Raw genomic sequence first — 15,004 nt, forward strand, 5'->3', positions numbered from 1 at the left:
CTGTCATATCTTTTATCTGAGCATAGAGGAAAGTATTTGTCCTCAGGCCTGGAGGGAAGCCAGTCATTCCGCTACCCAAGAATGGTAAAGCAGCCTTTACTGGTTCTAACAGAAGACCTATGGTTCTAACAGAAGACCTATCAGCTCGCTGCCAACTCTTAGCAAACTGTTGGGAAAAAATGTGTTTGACCAAATACAATGCTATTTCTCTGTAAACAAATTAACAACAGTCTATCAGCATGCTTATAGAAAAGGGCACTCAACATGTACATTTATAAGAAGACTGTGGGAGCTGTACTGTTAGATGGCAGTGCAGCCTTTGATATTATTGACCATAATCTGTTTTCAACCTCTGCCATATTGTGGATTCAGAGCTATCTATCTAATAGAAGTCAGAGGGTTTTCTTTAATGGAAGCTTCTCTAATGTCAAACATGTAAAGTGTGGTGTACCGCAGGGCAGCTCTCTAGGCCCTCTACTCTTTTCTATTTTTACCAATGGCCTGCCACTGGCATTAAACAAAGCATGTGTGTCCATGTATGCTGATGACTCAACCATATATGCATCAGCAACCACAGCTAATGAAGTCACTGAAACCCTTAAAGAGTTGCAGTCTGTTTTGGAATGGGTGGCCAGTAATTAACTGGTCCTGAACATCTCTAAAACTAAGAGCATTGTATTTGGTACAAATCAGTCCCTAAATTCTAGACCTCAGCTGAATCTGGTAATGAATGGTGTGGCTGTTGAACATGTTGAGGAGATTAAATTACTTGGCGTTACTTTAGATTGTAAACTGTCATGGTCAAAACATATAGATTCAATGGTTGTAAAGATGGGGAGGGGTCTGTCCGTAATAAAGAGTTTTGTCTAATCTTGATTATTGTCCAGTCGTGTGGTCCAGTGCTGCAAGGAAAGAACTAGTTAAACTGCATCTGGCACAGAACAGAGCGACATGTCTTACTTTGCATTGTAATCATAGAGCTGATATAAATACTATGCATGCCAGTCTCTCTTGGCTAAGATTTGAGGAGACTGACTGCATCACTTCTTCTTTTTAGAAGAAACATTAATGTGTTGAAAATCCCAAATTGTTTTCATCGTCAATTTACACACAGCTCTGACACACACACTTACCCCACCAGACATGCCACCAGGGGTCTTTTCACAGTCCCCAAATCCAGAACACATTCAAGAAAATGTACAATATTATATAGAACCATTATTGCATGGAACTTCCTTCCCTCTCATATTGCTCAAATAAACAGCAAACCTGGTTTCAACAAACAGATAAAGCAACACCTCACGGCACAACGCCTCTCCCCTATTTGACCTAGATAGTTTGTGTGTATGTATTGATATGTAGGCTACGTGTGCCTTTAAAAAAACAATTTTATATAGTTCTGTTTGTGTCTATTAATGTTCTGTATATTGTCATGTTTCATGTTTGATGTGGACCCCAGGAAGAGTAGCTGCTGCTTTTGCAACAGCTAATGGGGATCCTAATAAAATACCTAATACCAATACCAAAAGAAAGTGACAGGAAACAGACAGGAAACACCACATATTCGTTTAACCATTAAATAACCAAATAAATGACAATAGGAAAGGGGGATACCTAGTCAGTCATACAACTGAATGCCTTCAACTGAAATGTCTCTTTCGCATTTAACCCAACCCCTCAGAGAGGTGCAGGGGGGCTCCCTTAATCGACATCCACGTCATCACGCCCGGGGAACAGTGGGTTAATTGCCTTGTTCAGGGGCAGAATGACAAATTTTCACCTCGTCAGCTCGGGGATTCGATCCAGCAACCATGGCAGTATGACAGATTTTTACCTTGTCAGCTCAGGGATTCGATCCAGCAACCATGGCAGTATGACAGATTTTTACCTTGTCAGCTCAGGGATTCGATCCAGCAACCATGGCAGTATGACAGATTTTTACCTTGTCAGCTCAGGGATTCGATCCAGCAACCAAGGCAGTATGACAGATTTTTACCTCGTCAGCTCGGGGATTCGATCCAGCAACCATGGCAGTATGACAGATTTTTACCTTGTCAGCTCAGGGATTCGATCCAGCAACCTTTCGGTTACTGGCCCAACGCTCCTGCCCACCAGGGTACCTGCATTAGGTCATTAGGTCTAGGCGTTAGGCTAGGGGGAGCTCTCTGCCAGAGCAGGGCTCAATCATTACAATAATAACAAACTACAGGCAGTGAGGGAGGTATAGCAATACCAACCCCCTGACTGGAACCAAAGCAAAGCCAGACAGGTGGAGGCTGGGCTGGTGGTGGTGGGCCAGCTGAAAACAGACGAGTCATACAGAGCAACAGCAATAAACAGCAAAGACCCGTAATGGCTTTTTTCATTCCTTTGTTAAAAAATTATCCAACAACGTATGAAAAAGTAATCAACTACAAAACTCAATTTACAATGTTCGACAAATACGAAAAACATATTACAGAGAGGTTTGTTGAGTCTTGTCCACTCAATAAAATAGTCATCTTGTTTGTTCAAAAGGCACAAGGCGGGTCTGAATTCAAACTGCATGAGAAAACACTTATTTTAAGTCGTCTTCCTCATGTCAACTGCACTGAATCAAAGACAATTTATGGAAGACGACAGGGAGACAACAACTACCACTTAACCTAGTTTGTAATAGGATAATAGGAGAATACTGGGAGTCGTGCTTCCTGGAAAGGACTAGACTGCTGTCTCCACAGTAGGTCAATTATTGGTATTTTCAGTTCACACAACAACAGACATGACAGTTTGCCCATGATCAGCATTACATTATAAAAATATTTTTTAGAGTCATTTAGCAGACACTTTTATCCAAAGTGCATTCATATTAAGATAGCAGGTGAGACAACCACATACCACAGTCGAAGTAAGTACATTTTTCCACAATATAGAGGAGTTATCAGCTAAGCCAGTGCTAGTAGGAAAAGAGAAGTGCAATGTCTTATTTAAGATACTGTTTGAAGAGGTAGAGTTTCAGTTGTTTTCGGAAGATGGGCAGGGACTCTGCTGTCCTAGCTTTAGGGGAAGCTCATTCCACCATTGGACTCACAGTCCATCCTAAGTAGGTCCCACTGATGTCATCCTTCTTTATTAACGTCCACTGTTGCCAGAGCATCGTGGCATTGAGGACATCAGTCTGAGGCTCAGTTCCACTTCTCCAGTCTCTTTCTCTGAGTCCTAATGTTAGCCTTGAGACCGTTGCTGTCCAACAGCTGCTAGGCCCGTAGTCCTGAGTGTTTCCTACGGTCCGTACCCAGGATCCATTCTCCCTACTGGGCATGGAGGCAAACGTGGCTGGCGCTGGAGCTGGGGCCGCCTGGAGGTCTGGGAGTGGGTATAGAGGCGGTGGTTGGCCCAGGGCCTTGGCTGAGGCTGGGAGTCAGAGTGGGAATACAGTAACTGAGGCTGAGACTGGGGGTGTGGGTAGTTGTGGGGGTGGGGGTGGGGGTGCAGTAGCTGAGACTGGGGGTCTGGGTGGGGGTGGGGGTGCAGTAGTTGAGACTGGGGGTCTGGGTGGGGGTGTAGTAGCTTAGGCTGAGACTGGGGTTTCGGGTGGGGGAACTGGGGCTGAACAGGGAGGTGAGGAGCGTCAGAGAAGGGTGGGGTGTGGTTCTCAACCCGAGGAGAGCTGATATGGAGATGGGTCTCCAAGAGGTGGCCAGCCGACGCCACCATAGCTGAAGAAGAGAAGGAGGAAGAGGAGGAGGAAGGGGATAAGTCTAGCGGTTGCTCTGAGCATAGAGATAGGTAGGATTGTGGTTGTGGGTGTGTCTTTTGGTGTAGCTGTGGGTGTAGCTGTGAGTGTAGCTGTGGTTGTAGTTGTGGGTGTAGTTGTGGTTGTAGTTGTGGGTGTAGTTGTGGCTGTGGGTGTAGTTGTGGCTGTGAGTGTAGCTGTGGGTGTAGTTGTGGGTGTAGTTGTGGTTGTAGTTGTGGGTGTAGTTGTGGCTGTGGGTGTAGTTGTGGCTGTGAGTGTAGCTGTGGGTGTAGTTGTGGATGTGGGTGTAGTTGTGGTTGTGGGAGTAGTTGTGGTTGTAGTTGTGGCTGTGGGTGTAGTTGTGGTTGTAGTTGTTGCTGTGGGTGTAGTTGTGGCTGTGGGTGTAGTTGTGGGTGTAGTTGTAGGTGTGGGTGTAGTTGTGGGTGTAGTTGTAGGTGTGGGTGTAGTTGTGGGTGTGGTGAGTGGTTCTGTTGAAGGGAGGGTGTGAGGAAGTCATGTGACAGTGTGTGTGTGGAGAACAGACCAATGGGAGGACGAGGAGGAGCGGGAACGTTAGGAGGGACGGGAGGAGACAGGAAGAGGTGTGGTGGCGGGGAGGAAGACGTGGGGTGGCGGGGAGGAAGAGGTGTGGTCGGGTGGAATTGGCACAGTGGAATCTGGATCACTCTGGGGGAAGACACAGAGAAAAGTCAGTAGAACAACAGGTGTCTAATATTTTCAAATACTTGGGCTGCACTTCATTTAGTTTGCTCCAATACAACGGAACCAATGGAACCAGTGGAACCAATAGAACCGGTTGCAGGTGCAACGTCCAAGACAAATCAGGAAAATGCTTAAAAGCTTTTGACAAATGTATTTAACCCAAATCAAAATGGCTTGATAATAATTTGAGTCACAATGATAAGAAACAAAAGGGTCTGCCTCACTTCTGCTGCTGGAAGCCCTCCTCTGACAGTGGTGTGGTGGGGACACAGTGGGACAGGTCTCGCCCCCCCCAGGCAGGGGTGCAGGGTGCAGGGCCAGAGGCTGGGGGGGACCACCCGTGCCGGACCCCGGGGCTCTTCATCTTGTTCAGTCCCAGCAGGCCCTTGGCGCTGGCCTCCCTCCTCAACTGCTGGCGGAACACCCTCAGACCTGGAACAGAGGTCAAAGATCACGACATCATAAACCTTCATGAAAGCCACCAAGAATAGATCTATAACTAAATTGGTACTAACAGTTACAGAATTATGTTTATTTTAGAGAGCAGTTTATGTGTGCAGACTGACAGGTATCTTAATATCTTGTGGAGTTCCTCAAGGATCCATTCTAGGACCTTTGTCGTTTCTGATCTACATCAAAGATGATTAAAACTCAAGAGATGTCTCCAATGTGTAAGACAGGAGCAAATTACAGTATACATAAGAATGTTTTCTTCTTTCCATCTGTCATATTGGTCTGTGCTTTAGTTTTGAAGTGGTCGTCCATACCTTGAGTTAGAGCGCCGGTGTCCATGTCGGAGGCTCGGCGGCCCTCCTGGAAGCTGGGTACGGGGAGGCTGTCCTGGGGAGGGGGCTGCAGGGTGGACGACAGGGCCAGATGACCGGTAGTGACCAATAACTGATAGGGGCCGTCAACAGTGCTGGGCACGGTAGAGGACAGGGCCAGGGGGGACTCTGTGGGGCTATAAGTCCCAGGGCCAACCACAGTAGTGACAAGTAACATATAGGGGTCCTCAATAGGACTGGACAGGCTGGGACTGGCAGAGAAGGAAGAGGAGGAAGAGGAGAAACTATCTGAGGAAGCTTGGTCGGATGAGTTTACCACAACACCTGTAGATGAGGAGAGAGTAGGGAACTTTAGCCCTGTAACCTTGTGACAATGTGAAAGTGGGCTATGTATAGTGGTGTGTCTATAGTGGTGTGTATAGTGGTATGTGTATAGTGGTGTGTGTATAGTGGTGTGTAGTGGTGTGTGTATAGTGGTGTGTGTATAGTGATGTGTGTATAGTGGTGTGTGTATAGTGGTGTGTGTATAGTGGTGTGTAGTGGTGTGTGTATAGTGGTGTGTGTATAGTGATGTGTGTATAGTGGTGTGTCTATAGTGGTGTGTGTATAGTGATGTGTATAATGGTATGTGTATAGTGGTGTGTGTATAGTGATGTGTGTATAGTGGTGTGTGTATAGTGGTGTGTGTATAGTGGTGTGTGTATAGTGGTGTATATAGTGGTGTGTGTATAGTGGTATGTGTATAGTGGTGTGTGTATAGTGGTGTGTGTATAGTGGTGTGTGTATAATGGTATGTGTATAGTGGTGTGTCTATAGTGGTGTGTATAGTGGTATGTGTATAGTGGTGTGTCTATAGTGGTGTGTATAGTGGTGTGTGTATAGTGGTGTGTGTATAGTGGTGTGTATAGTGGTGTGTGTATAGTGATGTGTGTATAGTGATGTGTGTATAGTGGTGTGTATAGTGGTGTGTGTATAGTGGTGTGTGTATAGTGGTGTGTGTATAGTGATGTGTGTATAGTGGTGTGTGTATAGTGGTGTGTGTATAGTGGTGTGTGTATAGTGATGTGTGTATAGTGGTGTGTATAGTGGTGTGTGTATAGTGGTGTGTGTACCTCATGCAAATGTTTGTATCTAAATTAACATAGTTCAGATCTGTGTGTGTGCGTGTGCATGTGTGTGTCTCAGTACTCACAAGATGGGCTGCACTGCTGGAGGCTGGCAGAGACCTCGGCCAGAGTGTGTCTGTGGGAGGGGTCTAAGGAGAAGGGTGCTGCCCCTCCCTCCTCTTGTAGCCCCTCTTCCTGTGGCTCCTCCCCCTGGTTTCCATGGTGATCCTGATCACTAATGCAGGTTGGTAGCAGAGTGTCGTGGTCAGGGTTGGGGGTCACCTTTTCGGTGCTGTGGGGCAGTCTGAGGGAGCGGAGCTCTTTCACCTTCTCCAGCATGAGACGGTAGATAGCAGAGAAGTGGTTGTAGCTGCTGCTCTGAAGAGACTGGAGAGAGGTAGAGAGAGAGAGAGAGAGAGAGAGAGAGAGAGAGAGAGGTAGAGAGAGAGAGAGAGAGAGAGAGAGAGAGAGAGAGAGAGAGAGAGAGAGAGAGAGAGGGAGAGCGAGGAAGAGAGGGAGAGAGAGAGGGAGAGCGAGGAAGAGAGGGAGAGAGAGAGGGAGAGCGAGGAAGAGAGGGAGAAAGAGAGACAGAGAGTGAGGGAGAGCGAGAGAGAGCTATTGAAATTACATACAGTAGGAAATGTAGCTACACAGATATGGAGTTACACATAGGACTCACACTGGTTTCTTAGTATTTCTCCGACTCACCTCAATGGTCCTCTGCCGGTCGATGCCCAGGGTCTGCATGAGGCCAAGGACCGGCTCGCTGTAATTCTCCCCCAGACAGGGCTCTGCATCAGGGGCAGGGGTCGGCTGGGGCGTCTCTGGAGGGGCTGCCGTGGCCGGGGGGTCCGACTTCATCCAGCGGTGCTTCTTGATCCGGGCCACCGTGATCCGTTTGGCCGGTTCAATTACTAACATCCTCCGCACCAGGTTCTCACAGTCTGATGGTATGGAGGGAGATAAGGGACAAAATGAAGAGGGTTTCAGAACCGGCTGAGGTCACCGCTGTAGTTTGATTGGTTTTAGTGTTCTATGACCTAAGGAAAAGACAATAGTTTTGTTGGTGGTGACAACAGCAGCGTTTGGTTGATGTAATACAACATGGATTTATAACATCTATAATCATATCTAACGTTGTCTGTGAATGGCACCCTATTATCAAGGTCTGGGAATTGCCAGAGACCTCACAATGCAATATTATCACCATACGATATGTATTGAGAACTGATGTTCCAAACATATTGCTCACTATATGTCTGCTGCAGAGAGACAAGAGAGTTTTGATCAGTCATGGAAATAAAAGAGCTGAAAACATGTTGGCTCACTATTTAAAAAGAAGATGGAGAATAAGCTATAGAATGGAAAAATACCAGCGTTTTGGCGCAGGAACAGTCAACTAGCACAAGCTAACGCTACCTAGCAACAACAACCAAAATATATACAGTACTAGTCAAAAGGTTGGACACACCTACTCATTCAAGGGTTTTTCCTTATTTTTGACTATTTTCTACATTGTAGAATAGTGAAGACATCAAAACTATGAAATAACACATGGACTTGGTATTTTACCAAATAGGGCTATCTTCTGTATACCACCCCTACCTTGTCACAACACAACTGATTGGCTCAAACGCATTAAGGAAAGAAATTTCACAAATTAACTTTTAACAAGGCACACCTGTTAATTGAAATGCATTCCAGGTAACTACCTCATGAAGCTGGTTGAGAGAACGCCAGGAGTGTGCAAAGGTGTCATCAAGGCAAAGGGTGGCTACTTTTAAGAATTTAAAATCTAAAATATATTTTGATTTGGTTAACACTTTTTTGGTTACTACATGATTCCATATGTGTTATTTCATAGTTGTGATGTCTTCACTATTATTCTACAGTGTAGAACATAGTCAAAGAATAAAGAAAAAACCTTGAATGAGTGGATGTGTCGAAACTTTTGACTGGTACTGTATATATATATTTTTATCGATACTTGGAGTAGCACACAACATAGGGAATAGTGTGTGGTTTCAGCCTTGTGCTGTGAGTATCTGTCATGTGTCCTGCAGGACCGTACCTTGGGACATGTAGAAGGGGATTCTGAAGCGGCCCTCCCGGACCCTCTGTCTGAGCGCGGGGAGGGAGGGGCCGTCAAAGGGCAGGACGCCACACACCAACACGTACAGCACCACGCCCAGACTCTGAACACCAGAGGGGGTGAGTGAGATGAGCACCACAGTCCTGCCACTTCCTACTGCTATTAGTACTATTGTCACTACCAGATAAAGATATAGAATTCCTGATGAATCATCTCTACACCACAATAACTACCTATAAGGTTATTACAGTACAAGAGGGATTCTGAGATCTGAAAACATACAACCTTCATCTGCACTTTCATTCCCATGACATTATAGAGAAATAATCAACCCAAAGCAAGAGAATAGGAGAGAAACCATCCCTTCCTGGTCCCTTACCCAGATGTCTAGAGGAGGCCCCTCGTACTCAATCCCCTCAAACACCTCTGGAGCGGCGTAGGGAGGGGACCCACACCAGGTGGACAGAAATTGTCCTTCACTGAAGAAGTTCCCAAAACCAAAGTCTACAGGGAGGGAGAGGAAAAAGTCCATTAATATCAGAGGATACTATGCCTAAAGCCAGGGCTGTTCAATTCCGGTCCTGGAAAGCCAAAATACTTCTGTTTTTCATCCTCTCCTTCCAATCAGGGACTGATTCAGACCTGGGACACCAGGTGAGTGCAATTAACTACCAGGTAGAAACAAAAAAACAGAGATGTTTTGGCCCACTAGGACCGGAATTGAAAAGCCCTGCCTAAAGCCCTCGTGAATCCTCTGGAACATTCTCATTCATATCATAGGACACATATGCACATGACAAGGGACACCATAGCAACCATACTGTAGGTGAATAATTGTTAAAAAATTTTAAACCACCACCTTCAATAGAATCTAATAAAATATTATATAATATACAGTGCATTCGGAAAGTATTCAGACCCCTTGACTTTTTCCACATTTTGTTACGTTACAGCCTTATTCTAAAATTGATCAAATATATATTTTTCCCTCATCAATCTACACACAATACCCCATAATGACAAAGTGAAAACATGTTTTTAGAAATATTTGCAAATTTATTACAAATAAACAACAGATATACCTTATTTACATTTTGGATTGACGAGGGAAAAAAACAATTTTATTAATTTTAGAATAAGGCTATAATGTAACAAAATGTGGAAAAAGTCTAGGGGTCTGAATACTTTCTGAATGCACTGTAGCTTAATTACTAACTAAAGCAATTCTATTTGTCCTGTTTTTTAAACATCCATCTTTCTGTGATTCAAGGTTGATTGATTTCCGAGCCTCTCCTTTCTGCCTGTACCTGCTACTTTGATGTCCATGTTGGAGTCCAGTAGAAGGTTCTCAGCCTTCAGGTCTCTGTGGACGATGTGGTTGCTGTGGCAGTAGTCCACCGCTGACAGGATCTGACAGAACTTCCTGCGAGCCTCACTCTCACTCAGCCGCCCCAACGATAACAGGTAGTCTACAGAAAGAGAGTGGGATGTAGGGAGAGGGGGGGATAGAGGGTGGGAGGATGGGAGAGGAGTGGATAGAGGGTAGAAGGATGGGAGAGGAGGGGATAGAGGGTGAATAATGAGGAATGTAATTGATTGGTTGGTTCAGATTGTTTGATTCAATCATTGTAAATAATTAGTGATCAAGTACACATGTGCACACACACAAACACACTGTTCTAAGAGATTGCACCAAGCAAGATGGACACCCCTAGAGCGATACCCTCCCACTTACCAAACATCTCTCCGTTCCTGGCATACTCCATCACCATGTACAACATGTCCTTAGTTTCCATGACCTGCAAGACACAAGAGAGGCACACTCTCTGATAAATACAACTTAAATATACATTTCCCATGTCATTATCACATGTAAGCCTGTGGAAGAGCGTACTCAAAGTGTAATGCGAGAATATGACAGCAGGAACCATATTTGAATCCTTAAAAACCATTACAAAAAACAAATGAAAGATTCTGTTTTAAGAAAAATTTGCTTTGAGACCATATTGAAACTAGGGGAGGGTTGACGGGGTCGTCATTTTCCATTCTGAAATCCCCATGTGACTCATAGAGCTGGGGGTGGCTGGGTTGAGGGCTGGGAAACATACACTTAACCCCTATTACAAGATAAACAACCTGACCTTTCAAAATTCTCCATGTAGAGAATGAGAGAGAGGGGGCAGAGAGAGAGTGGGAGCTAGTTCCACAACTCTTTCCTCTACCTGATAGAGCTTGATAATGTGCGGATGGTTGAGATGAGCTTGATAATGTGAGGATGGTTGAGGAGCTACCTGATAGAGCTTCATAATGTGAGGATAGTTGAGAAGCTACCTGATAGAGCTTGATAATGTGAGGATGGTTGAGAAGCTACCTGATAGAGCTTGATAATGTGAGGATGGTTGAGAAGCTACCCGCTAGAGCTTGATAATGTGAGGATGGTTGAGGAGCTACCTGATAAAGCTTGATAATGTGAGGATGGTTGAGAAGCTACCTGATAGAGCTTGATAATGTGAGGATGGTTGAGAAGCTACCTGATAGAGCTTGATAATGTGAGGATGGTTGAGAAGCTACCCGATAGAGCTTGATAATGTGAGGATGGTTGAGGAGCTACCTGATAAAGCTTGATAATGTGAGGATGGTTGAGAAGCTACCTGATAGAGCTTGATAATGTGAGGATGGTTGAGGAGCTACCTGATAGAGCTTGATAATGTGAGGATGGTTGAGGAGCTACCCGATAGAGCTTGATAATGTGAGGATGATTGAGGAGCTACCTGATAGAGCTTGATAATGTGAGGATGGTTGAGAAGCTACCTGATAGAGCTTGATAATGTGAGGATGGTTGAGGAGCTACCCGATAGAGCTTGATAATGTGAGGATGATTGAGGAGCTACCTGATAGAGCTTGATAATGTGCGGATGGTTGAGGAGCTTCATCACCTCGACCTCTCTGTAGATCTTCTTCAGGTCAGAGGGCTCCAGTCTCTTCTTATCAATGATTTTAATGGCCACCTGTGTGTACAGAAAGCAAGTAGTGCACTGTGAATATACTGGGAATAGGGTGCCACTTCAGACTCTGCCAAGGTCCCATTTCAGCCTGGTCAGATATACTAGACGTAACATAGTAAACGTAAATCTGGGGACACTCAAATTGGTATGATACTTTGGGATTTTGTCAAAGAGGCCCTTTATCCACTTTCCCAGAGTCAGATGAACTTGTGGATTCCATTTGTATGTCTCTGTGTCCAGTATGAAGTAAGTAAGAGGTAATTTTGAGAGCCAATGCTAACTAGCATTAACACAATGACTGGAAGTCTATGGGTATTTGCTGTTAGAAGATACCCATAGACTTCCAGTCATTGTGCTAACGCTAGCACTAGTTAGCAGCTTCCTTCAAAATGCACGCAGAGACATAAAAATGGTATCCAGAGTTCATCTGACTCTAGGTAAGTAGATATCCAGAAGTATCCATTTAACACTTTAACCTAACTCCTAGCCTTAACCCCAACCCCTAGCCAAGCTAACGTTAGCCACCTAGCTAACGTTAGCTACAACAAATTGGGATTCATAGCATTTCATACATTTAGCAAATTCGTAATATATTGTATGTTTTGCAAATTTGTAACCTATCATACAAATTGTAATTCCCAACATATCATACGATATGGATGATGGACATCCACAAATTAATACATTCCTTACGAAAAGTAACATATCATACTGTCTGGGATTTATGTACAGAATAATACGAAATGCTTTGAAACCATGTTACCCATTCTGTCACTTGTTAGCTCAGCAGCAGCTGGCTGTAAGTCTGAACAGTATGAAATCACTCCATGTTAACAAACTGTATAAGGACCAAAAATGAATTTAGAGGTGGAGTTGAATATTGGAGATTTTATGGTGTAGGGAAGAAATGTTTCATATGCATTATGCATGCGTAATTACGCACCTGGGTTTTTGTGACTTTGTGACAAGCCAGTTTAACTACAGCGAAGTTTCCCTTCCCCAGCGTCCTGATGATCTCGTAGAAACCGACCTGAACCGGTCCCCCGGGGCATGGCTGGCTCAAGGGAGAGCCATCGGATAAAACCACCATGGTGCAGAGGAACCCAGTGACTGGATAAACCTATTGTCCATTTCCCAGGATTAGAGTACCGTTATTAGGCCACTCCCGTAAACACAATTGAGAGAACATATTTTGTCAATATATAGGCTGCATTATAGGCTGCATAGAAAATAAAAAATATACAATTGTGATATTAAATCTAGTAGGCCAAGGCTATAAATCTCAACACCTTTCAAAAAGTGTAATTGCATTTAACTATTTATTTATAGGAAAGACTATAGCCTACTTAAAAGCGTAAGAGTTGAACAATCAGATATCCTTTAGCCAACAAGTGTCATTGAAATAAAAATAGACCATAGCCTATTATTCATTTGCAAAACAAAATCATGTAATTTACCTTCACAGAAAATCTACAGTTCAATACATCCACCTATGTTGTTTGAATCCTCGACCGTTGTATAACAGTGCGCGCACCCAGGCTACTTTCCTAAGAACTGCGCACAGACGGTTTGTTCCTCATATTTTGTTAACGGGGGATAAATCTGGTATGCAATAATCCACACAACCTCTGTAACTCAAACTCGGCTGTAAATCTTCCCCTGCCATAATGAACTAAAACACACTTAATTAACGTCAAGCTTGCGTCAGAGTTGCCGAGCAACTGTCCCGCGCGCTTCTCGTGGAGCGGGAAAGCTAGTTTGGAGCTGGACACGGTGACGTCAAAGTGGTCTTCACGAGGTTTGCACAATGAATAGGCTGTAGCAGCCGCTCAGCGTACAGTAACGCTAAACAATAACATTGAGCAGCAACGTCTCTTTATTGAATTAGACCATCAACGCTTCTAGTAGACTAGAGGCTCACTAGTCTCCTCCCTATAAGCAGTTTAACGGACAGGCATAAAGTTAAGTGGGTCATGATGACCAATGTGGTGATGACTCATGAGCCATGGCTAACATTGTTCAACTCAATTTGCGACACTCAGCAGCATGATATTTTGTTGGATTCTAGCCACCATTTAGTTAATATGTCAATGTTGCATTGAGCTTGTATGATGCAACACACTTTATATTGTCCATTTGCATTGGAATTCTACTGTATATATGACACAAAGGAAATACACAAATTCAATACACTGTAATACAATATAATGGAATACAATACAAAGTAAACGCACATATTCACACACAGTACCCTGTGACATGTATAGCCTACTGTCTGGCCATGTAATGTAAATTGTGTCCTATGTCCCACTATTCAATAGGATGATAGGATGAAGCTTGCCCTGCTTCTGTTGTTACGGAACCCACGGGACCTTGTAACCTTGCAGTTGTTTTGTTGATACAGAACCCTGGGACCGTAGAGCCTTGTAGTTGTTTTGTTGATACAGAACCCTGGGACCGTAGAGCCTTGTAGTTGTTTTGTTGATACAGAACCCTGGGACCTTGTAACCTTGTAGTTGTTTTGTTGATACAGAACCCTGGGACCTTGCAACCTTGTAGTTGTTTTGTTGTTACTGAACCCCAAAATATTTAGCCTTGGAGTTGTTTTGTTGTTACTGAACCCCGGACCTTAGAGCCTTGTAGTTGTTTTGTTGATGCTGAGAAGTAGGAAGTTGTTTAAGATGGAGAATAACACTGGGGAGAGGACTGTCCTTTGGGGAGCACCATTACATATACACAATGAGAGGGATTTGGAGTTGTTGATTTTGACATGCAACTTTATTGTAGGTCTACTGTAATTTTAATGCGTGATCATTCTGAAAGTACTTCACAATACACTAAGGATAGTCGGCACAGAGTAAAAGTTCAATGTTTCTTGTCTCCTTTCCTTTCCTCAAAATACAGGAAATCAATCAGGAAGCAGGCTCCCAGCAGCACAGCCTTCATCTTCACATCCAGGTCCATTGGGAACACGATTCCAAAATGATCTGCGTCCGTGTAGGCTTCGCGCAGGAAGCCGGACCACTGCTTACTGATGTGTCCTATCAACATTGAGTCATCCAGAGTCTTCACCTCAAATGTGACATCTCTGCAACAACTACAGAAAAACAGCGGCCCTTTGATCCTCAGCTGAGGCTGTCTCCTCTCGTTCAGCATAGTGAGTTTGGGCAGGAACGGGTGACACTCCTGCACCACATACCCTATTGGAATACCGGGGGGACTCTGCACCTCCAGGTCTTGCAGGCAGCAGGGGAAGCAGCAGTAGCTGCACGCAAGAGGGCGCATCAGGGTCAACACCTCCTGCCCCAGGTTGTCCTGGATGTGAAAGGTGAAAGGTCGGCTGGGGCCAAAGCACTGTAGGGTGCAGCAGTTGTTCTCCTCTTCCGCCAGAAACACTTGTTGCCCGATACTGTTCTTCACAATGTAAGAATTTCTAACCTCCCAACCCAGCAGTTCGGCCAGATGAAAAGTCTGATGGACGAGAAGCTGGTCGACATGAATCAGGTATTCCAGTCCTGGGGGGCAGCCGGTGGGTCGGAGATCAGGCGGCGGGGCAGGCATCCTCGCAGGGACCGGAG

At 44.6% G+C, this 15,004-nt stretch overlaps 2 protein-coding genes across 2 annotated transcripts; both read right to left on the reverse strand.

Moving 5' to 3' along the window:
- Positions 1 to 3,740: 3,740 nt before the first annotated feature.
- Positions 3,741 to 12,516, reverse strand: LOC120050877 (serine/threonine-protein kinase SIK2-like). The gene is made up of 12 exons (XM_038997401.1): positions 12,370 to 12,516; positions 11,313 to 11,429; positions 10,157 to 10,220; positions 9,729 to 9,890; positions 8,801 to 8,925; positions 8,401 to 8,524; positions 7,038 to 7,273; positions 6,416 to 6,716; positions 5,206 to 5,547; positions 4,663 to 4,870; positions 4,310 to 4,402; positions 3,741 to 4,203 (listed from the first exon to the last, which is right to left on the reverse strand). Exons 1-12 carry the CDS (start codon positions 12,514 to 12,516, stop codon positions 3,741 to 3,743), a joined length of 2,382 nt encoding a protein of 793 aa, XP_038853329.1.
- A 1,775-nt stretch (positions 12,517 to 14,291) lies between these two features.
- Positions 14,292 to 14,987, reverse strand: LOC120050878 (phospholipid scramblase 1-like). The gene has a single exon (XM_038997403.1). The coding sequence runs from the start codon at positions 14,985 to 14,987 to the stop codon at positions 14,292 to 14,294; it is 696 nt and encodes a 231-aa protein (XP_038853331.1).
- Positions 14,988 to 15,004: the final 17 nt, after the last annotated feature.

Source organism: Salvelinus namaycush, chromosome 7, assembly GCF_016432855.1.
Source record: "Salvelinus namaycush isolate Seneca chromosome 7, SaNama_1.0, whole genome shotgun sequence".
NCBI classification, from domain to species: domain Eukaryota; kingdom Metazoa; phylum Chordata; class Actinopteri; order Salmoniformes; family Salmonidae; genus Salvelinus; species Salvelinus namaycush.